The following is an 8,943-nucleotide window of genomic DNA, read 5'->3' as shown; positions in this document are numbered from 1 at the left end:
AGACTACTCTCTTGCAAAATCTCGAGGATGAGAATGATGAGTTACAAGGACAAATTAAAGAAATGGGAAGAATGGTAGAAATGAACGAAAAACTGCAAAATGAACAAGTAAAGGAATTGAAAAATGAGGTAAGTGAATTGAAGGCAGAAAAAGATAAACTGGAATCTGGGTGCGTCGGAAAAGAGCTTTAGATGATGGAACATGAAAATTTGCTGAAATTCTCAAAAAGGAAATTGAAGAAATGAAGAAAGAACAAACTGAAAAAACACAACAATTAAAGGAATTGAAAAATGAGGTAGGTGAATTGAAGGCAGAAAAAGATAAACTGAAATTTGAATGTGTTGAAAAAGAGCTTCAGATGAAGGAACATGAAAATTTGTTTGAAATTCTCAAAAAAGAGACTGAAGATATGAAGAAAGACCAAACTGAAAAAACACAACAATTAAAGGAAGTGAAAAATGAGGTAGGTGAATTGAAGGCAGAAAAGACAAAATTGGAATCTGAATGTGTCGAAAAAGACCTTCAGATGAAGAAACTGGAAAATTTGCTGGAATGTCACAGAAATGAAAATGAGAAAGAGAAGAAAAATCAAATTGAGAAAACAGAAAACCTAAATAAATTGAAAAATGAAGTAGGTGAATTAAAGGCAGAAAAGAAAAATCTGGAATCTGAATGTGTCGAAAAAGACCTTCAGATGAAGAAACTGGAAAATTTGCTGGAATGTCACAGAAATGAAAATGAGAAAGAGAAGAAAAATAAAATTGAGAAAACAGAAAACCTAAATAAATTGAAAAATGAAGTAGGTGAATTAAAGGCAGAAAAGAAAAATCTGGAATCTGAATGTGTCGAAAAAGACCTTCAGATGAAGAAACTGGAAAATTTGCTGGAATGTCACAGAAATGAAAATGAGAAAGAGAAGAAAAATCAAATTGAGAAAACAGAAAACCTAAATAAATTGAAAAATGAAGTAGGTGAATTAAAGGCAGAAAAGAAAAATCTGGAATCTGAATATGTCGAAAAAGACCTTCAGATGAAGAAACTGGAAAATTTGCTGGAATGTCACAGAAATGAAAATGAGAAAGAGAAGAAAAATAAAATTGAGAAAACAGAAAACATAAATAAATTGAAAAATGAAGTAGGTGAATTAAAGGCAGAAAAGACAAGTCTGGAATCTGAATGTGTCAAAAAAGACCTTCAGATGAAAAAAAATGGAAAATTTGCTGGAAAGTCTCAGAAATGAAAATGAGAAAGAGAAGAAAAATCAAATTGAGAAAACAGAAAACCTAAATAAATTGAAAAATGAAGTAGGTGAATTAAAGGCAGAAAAGAAAAATCTGGAATCTGAATGTGTCGAAAAAGACCTTCAGATGAAGAAACTGGAAAATTTGCTGGAATGTCACAGAAATGAAAATGAGAAAGAGAAGAAAAATAAAATTGAGAAAACAGAAAACCTAAATAAATTGAAAAATGAAGTAGGTGAATTAAAGGCAGAAAAGAAAAATCTGGAATCTGAATGTGTCGAAAAAGACCTTCAGATGAAGAAACTGGAAAATTTGCTGGAATGTCACAGAAATGAAAATGAGAAAGAGAAGAAAAATCAAATTGAGAAAACAGAAAACCTAAATAAATTGAAAAATGAAGTAGGTGAATTAAAGGCAGAAAAGAAAAATCTGGAATCTGAATATGTCGAAAAAGACCTTCAGATGAAGAAACTGGAAAATTTGCTGGAATGTCACAGAAATGAAAATGAGAAAGAGAAGAAAAATAAAATTGAGAAAACAGAAAACCTAAATAAATTGAAAAATGAAGTAGGTGAATTAAAGGCAGAAAAGAAAAATCTGGAATCTGAATGTGTCGAAAAAGACCTTCAGATGAAGAAACTGGAAAATTTGCTGGAATGTCACAGAAATGAAAATGAGAAAGAGAAGAAAAATCAAATTGAGAAAACAGAAAACCTAAATAAATTGAAAAATGAAGTAGGTGAATTAAAGGCAGAAAAGAAAAATCTGGAATCTGAATGTGTCCAAAAATAGCTTCAGATGAAGAAACAGGAAAATTTGTTGGAAAATCTCGAAAATGAAAATCAAAATGGAAATAAATGGAAACGTGAATTTGAAGAACTGAAAGAAAAGGAGAAACTTGAAACAAACTTGGTGCAAGATTATGAAAAAATAGAGTTTGTCTGCAAAATAAAAGACCTCGAGATAATGGAACAAAAAATGATTGCTGAAAAGTTTGAAAGTGAAAATAAAAAAATGAAAAAGGCGCAAAGTGAGAACACGGAACAGCTGAATAAATTGAAAAGTGAACTTTGTGAACTGAAGGCAGAAAAAAAGCTAAAAGCTGAGAAGGAGGAAGTTCGTAAAACTGAGAATAAAGATGAACATAAGAGGAAAAGCTTATTAATGGCTGGATTAAATGCGCAGATGAATAACAGGCCCAAAGAGGCTGTAGATATCTTCACCCAAGCCTTGGCTGTGGAGACGAATAACGACGAAGGAATGGCTCTTCTGCATGTTCTTCGAGCTGAAGCGAACGCAGCCACTGAGAAGCCTCCTAATATGGATATTGTATTAGACTGTTCCATGGCCATCGAGAAAGGATGTGAAGGATGGAAAGCGTACATGTTACGAGGGAGGTACCTCGTCAAACTCAGCATTTTCGACGCGGCCCTGAAGGACTTCGAAAAGGTAAAAGTGAAGAAAAATGAGAAATTTTTAAAAATCGTTGAAGATACTAAGGCACTGCAGAAGGAATGGGAAGGCAAAGGACACTATGAGATCCTGGGTTTGGAAAAGACAGCCACGAAGGCAGAGGTTATAAAATCCTTCAGGGACCTGTCTATGGCGTTTCACCCAGACAGACATCGGGACAAACCCGAATTCCTACAGGAGTCGTTCGAGGAGAAGTATGACGAAGAGCTACGCCATCAGGAGGAATACGAACAATGGGAGAAGAATGGTGGCCAGTGGAATCGTCAGGAGCCAGGGCAGTGGAACCACGGGCGGCAGTACAATCAAGGACCAAGAAAGGACCAACATCGTCAAGGGAACAACCACCGATATTATTATTAAGGATATTGCAATGTGTAAAGGAATGATCATTGCAGTTTAGTGCAGTGAACATAAAATAAAATATAATGAAAAAAAAAATTAAAAAACTAAAAAAATCCAAAAAAAAATTAAAAAACCAAAAAATTCAAAAAATGAAAAAAACAAAAATCCAAAAAAATAAAAAAATAAAAAATCCAAAAAAAATAAAAAACCAAAAATCCCCCCCCCAAATATATATATATATATATATATATATATATATATATATATATATATATATATATATATATATATACATATATATATATATATATATATATATATATATATATATATATATATATATATATATGGGAAACAAATTTTTAGGATAAGTTTCACTTGAATTTTTCAGTTTAGTGCTGTGAACCGAAAAAAAAATGTGTAGTGGAAACTATTTTTAGAATAAGTTTCAGTTGAGTTTTAGTTTAGTTTAGTTTTTAGTTTTAGCTTAGTTTTGTAAGGAAATAAGTTTTCCTGCAATAGCCATTGAAAGACGGACTGCCAATGCCAAGTGGAGTCCGGCCTTCCAGACCAAATGGAATAATCTACAAGATGGATTCAGTAGAGGGAAGAAGTCCCCCTTGTTTTGGATTGCACTGTTCCTTGACAAAGATTCACTTGTACTGTTTCTTTGTCAGGTGGGCAGATGCCTAAAAAACAAGTCAGACTTCTTTTAGTAAGCAATGCAAAATAAAAAAAATAATATATATATATGTATATATATATATATATATATATATATATATATATATATATATATATATATATATATATATATATAATAAAACAAATGAAATATGGAGTCCGGCCTTCCAGACCAAATGGAATAATCTAAAAGATGGATTCAACAGAGGGAAGAAGACACACTTGTTTTGGATTGCACTGTTCCTTGATAAAGATTCACTTGTACTGTTTCTTTGTCAGGTGGACAGATGCAGAAGAAACAAGTCTGATTTTTTTTAGTATGCTGTATCCCTTCAAGAAGATTCCATTATCCTGGAATAGTGGATCAGGAATATGTATAGTGCTGTGAACATATGAAAAAAAAATAGGAAATTGCAGTTTAGTGCCGTAAACGATAAAAAAAAATGAAAATAAAAAAATATTAAAAATTGAAAAATAAAAAAAATATAAAACAAAAAATCCCAAAAAAATAAAAAAAATTTAAAAATCCAAAAAAATAAAAAGAAACATAAAGGGGAAAAATATTTTTAGTATAAGTTTCAGATCAAATTTCCAGTGTAGTGCTGTGAACATAGAAATAAAAATAAATTAAAGAAAAACAAAAAATTATAGTGGAAAATATTTTTAGATTAAGTTTCAGTTGAGTTTTAGTTTTGTTTAGTTTTAGTTTTAGTTTAGTTTAGTTTTTAGTTTTAGTTTTAGTTTAGTTTGGTAAGGAAATTAGTTTTCCTGTAATAGCCTTAGAGAAACGGACAGTCAATGCCAAGTGGAGTCAGGCTTTCCAGATGTAAATGGAATAATCTGCAAGATGGACTCAGCAGAGGGAAGAAGTCACACTTGTTTTGGATTGCACTGTTCCTTGATAAAGATTCACTTGTACTGTTTCTTTATCAGGTGGACAGATGCAGAAAAAACAAGCAAGACTTCTTTTAGTATGCTGTGTCCTTTCAGGAATATTCAATTCTTCTGGAAAAGTAGATCAAGAATATATTTAGCGCTGTGAACATATGAAAAAATAAAAAATCCAAAAATTAAGGTGGATTCCAGCTCTCCAGATGTAAATGGAATAATCTGCAAGGTGGACTCAGCAGAGGAAAGAAGTCCCACTTGTTTTGGAATGCACTGTTCCTTGATAAAGATTCACTTGTACTGTTTCTTTATCAGGTGGACAGATGCCTAAGAAACAAGTCAGACTTCTTTTAGTAAGCAATGTAAAAAAAGAAAATGTAAATAAAGCAAATAAAATATGGAGTCCGGCCTTCCAGACTAAATGGAATAATCTACAAGATGGATTCAGCAGAGGGAAGAAGACACACTTGTTTTGGATTGCACTGTTCCTTGATAAAGATTCACTTGTACTGTTTCTTTATCAGGTGGACAGATGCAGAAAAAACAAGCAAGACTTCTTTTAGTATGCTGTGTCCCTTCAGGAATATTCAATTCTTCTGGAAAAGTAGATCAAGAATATGTTTAGCGCTGTGAACATATGAAAAAATAAAAAATCCAAAAATTAAGGTGGATTCCATCCCTTCCAGATGTAAATGGATTAATCTACAAGATAGATTCAGCAGAGGTAAGAAGTCACACTTGTTTTGGATTGCACTGTTCCTTGATAAAGATTCACTTGTACTGTTTCTTTATCAGGTGGACAGATGCCCAAGAAACAAGCCAGACTTCTTCTAGTAAGCAATGTAAAAAAAAAAAAATGTAAATAAACCAAATAAAATGATGAGTCCGACCTTCCAGACCATATGGAATAATCTACAAGATGGATTCAGCAGAGGGAAGGAGTCATACTTATTTTGGATTGCACTGTTCCTTGATAAAGATTCACTTGTACTGTTTCTTTTCCAGGTGGACAGATGCCTCTGCTATTCATGAGTGGCCTTTAAACCTTTAATTAAACGGGAGAAAACAAGAGTAAGATACGTGAATGTGTGATCCTAGCATAAGAATATGCAGTGGAGACTTTAGATCTTTTCCAAATATCTCAGTATCATGTGAAAGTGAAGAACGGCCCTTGCCCTCAGATCGAGATTTTGTAACAATGCGAAGTGGATTGACGATCCTATCCACCAATTCTCTAACAAAGAAGCTCTTCAACCACAGCGATATATGTATAAACAATCTTGAACCACCATTCCCCATGACTCCATGAGAGCCAATAGGTTACTACAATCAACAAATATAAAAATGTACCTTATTCAATTACCTCTCTTTTCTCCAAATATGCTCCTATCTTTTATATTTATCAAAGAAATGTTGCTATCATCTACAGTAAGTCACCACATATAACATGCCTTGGAGCATATTCACAGGAAGGGACCTCATTAGGCTATATAGGCCCTCCTTGTTCTAAATCTTCTGTGGGTGCTGGCTGTGCTGTAGTGTCCTCAGAAAAAATAAGTCAGCTGTCAATACCTAATAAAGCATTAGTATTCTTATCTGAACTAACCAGAATTCTATTAGCAATTTACAATATTAAAACAATTGAAGATAGGGTGCATCATAAGTTTATCATCTATACTTATTCAAGAAGGGCCATATATGCTCTTAAAGAGGATAAGAAGAGAGAAAGAACACCGGAGGGAAACCACAGTTGAATATTGATAAAGACTCAACATTAAGAACTTTTTCGACAAGGAATGCGCTAAAGATAAAATTATTAGATATAAATAGATTACAGTTTGTTCTTATGGATAGCAAACTCACGATTCTTCAATGGAATTGCCAGGGCTTTAAATCCAAATATAAATCTTTAAAAATACTAATCAAGGAAAAGATTCCTGCTATCTTATCCGTACAGGAAACATTGTCAAGCCAAAACAAATTATGTTCCAGAGAATATTTATTTTGTCATAATGAAGTCAAGGAAGATAAAGGTAGCCGTGGGAGTGCATTACTAGTGCAACGGGATGTCATCCATAACCAAATTCGACCAAAAACACACCTCAAAGCAGCATCAGAAAAACTCCATTTACAACGCCCGTACACTATCTGTTCAATATTTCTGCCACCCAGTTGAGTTGACCAAAGCCTGAAGCAAGAACTTGATAATTTGAGAGATAAACTTCCTTGGCCCGTTTTACTTTAGGGAGATTTTAACAGGAGACATCCTATATGGGGGATATTTCTAACTCCCAAAGAAATCTATATATTTTTTTTCAATGAAGAGAAGGAGCTTGCTGTTTTGAATACTGGAGCACCAACATTTTTCATGCACAAAATGGAACCCTTAACTCTTTAGATATCTTATTATGTACTCCTGAGTGTTATTTTTAATTTTTCATGGGAAGTCATGGACGAAAATATTGGAAGTGACCATTTTCCCATCTTAATTAATTTAGTTAATGAAATAGCAGTACCGAGATCTACAAGATGGATAATTGATAAAGCTAATTGGGTATCATTTGCAGTACCTACGTTTTTATAAATAGATGTTGATAATTTTCCCACTATAGAGGAAGCCCTTGAGATCTCGAACAAATTCCTTATAGATGCCAGTAATCACCCTTTGCCTTGATTTTCCATTGGCTTAATTATTTCTATTGTTACCTTTGCTTTCCCAAAACAAAACATGGCCTTTTTAAAGGTTCTAGAAAAATCAGAAATTGGTTGTTTGCATCTGGTTAGCGAACGACGACCACTGGAGACGCGTTACTTCCCGTTACTTTCTAGTTTCAGTACTGACACATATTTAATGTATTATGCACGTTTTGAAATCCAAACTCCGTGTCACTGAACACCTTTTAAACTAAAAATCATACAAATGGTGACATTCAATCGAAATATTACTCAAAAGAAACACTTATGATGAAATTTCCTTTATACTGTAATTCATAGAATTACAGTATTCCTACGTGACTTGAAGAGGCAATTTAAAAGTTACGCAAGTGATTTTTGAATGTCGGTAAGCTACTGATTAGAAATCATGTTGAAACGTAAATGCTACTTATCCTACAACGTCATTTTCTCGATTAACACACACAGCTACATGATGTAAAAAGACCAAAACTTAAACATAGTTCTTTAATTTACGAAGAAGGAGCTTCACTTATGCAACCGATGAAATAAATAAGTTATTCCACAAACAAATGAACAAATAGAGCATAGAAAGTGGAGCCACTCCTTGGATTTTCCCAAGAGATTGGCAACGTGACACTGAATTTGTGTATTTTATTCATGTAAGTAGTGTACGTCTATTTTGATGCAGAAGGATATATTCCATGGGAAAAAAAAATGACTCATAAAGAACTGTGTTTAGTTACATTTGAAATGCATGAAGGATTGAAAACAAAAGAGGAGGAAAAATGGCTCATAAAGAACTGTGTTTAGTTACATTTGAAATGCATGAAGGATTGAAAACAAAAGAAGAGCAAAAATGGCTCATAAAGAACTGTGTTTAGTTACATTTGAAATGCATGAAGGATTGAAAACAAAAGAAGAGCAAAAATGGCTCATAAAGAACTGTGTTTAGTTACATTTGAAATGCATGAAGGATTGAAAACAAAAGAAGAGCAAAAATGGCTCATAAAGAACTGTGTTTAGTTACATTTGAAATGCATGAAGGATTGAAAACAAAAGAAGAGCAAAAATGGCTCATAAAGAACTGTGTTTAGTTACATTTGAAATGCATGAAGGATTGAAAACAAAAGAAGAGCAAAAATGGCTCATAAAGAACTGTGTTTAGTTACATTTGAAATGCATGAAGGATTGAAAACAAAAGAAGAGCAAAAATGGCTCATAAAGAACTGTGTTTAGTTACATTTGAAATGCATGAAGGATTGAAAACAAAAGAAGAGCAAAAATGGCTCATAAAGAACTGTGTTTAGTTACATTTGAAATGCATGAAGGATTGAAAACAAAAGAAGAGCAAAAATGGCTCATAAAGAACTGTGTTTAGTTACATTTGAAATGCATGAAGGATTGAAAACAAAAGAAGAGCAAAAATGGCTCATAAAGAACTGTGTTTAGTTACATTTGAAATGCATGAAGGATTGAAAACAAAAGAAGAGCAAAAATGGCTCATAAAGAACTGTGTTTAGTTACATTTGAAATGCATGAAGGATTGAAAACAAAAGAAGAGCAAAAATGGCTCATAAAGAACTGTGTTTAGTTACATTTGAAATGCATGAAGGATTGAAAATAAAAGAAGAAAAGCAAA

General features: G+C 32.8%; 1 protein-coding gene across 1 annotated transcript in view; it reads left to right on the top strand.

Annotated features, from left to right (window-relative positions):
- Positions 1-3,074, top strand: part of LOC137645174 (putative autophagy-related protein 11) — a 3,090-nt gene extending 16 nt beyond the window's left edge. Inside the window, exons 1-3 of the mRNA XM_068378000.1 lie at positions 1-128; positions 230-463; positions 2,034-3,074. The exon at positions 1-128 is cut by the window's left edge and continues 16 nt beyond it. Of these exons, the coding sequence (XP_068234101.1) occupies positions 1-128; positions 230-463; positions 2,034-3,074 (1,403 nt within the window). The remainder of the gene's footprint in view (positions 129-229; positions 464-2,033) is intronic.
- Positions 3,075-8,943: the final 5,869 nt, after the last annotated feature.

The sequence above is a fragment of the Palaemon carinicauda genome, chromosome 8, assembly GCF_036898095.1.
Source record: "Palaemon carinicauda isolate YSFRI2023 chromosome 8, ASM3689809v2, whole genome shotgun sequence".
Lineage (NCBI taxonomy): Eukaryota > Metazoa > Arthropoda > Malacostraca > Decapoda > Palaemonidae > Palaemon > Palaemon carinicauda.
Note: the sequence above shows the minus strand (reverse complement) of the source record. Positions and strands in the feature narration are given on the sequence as shown.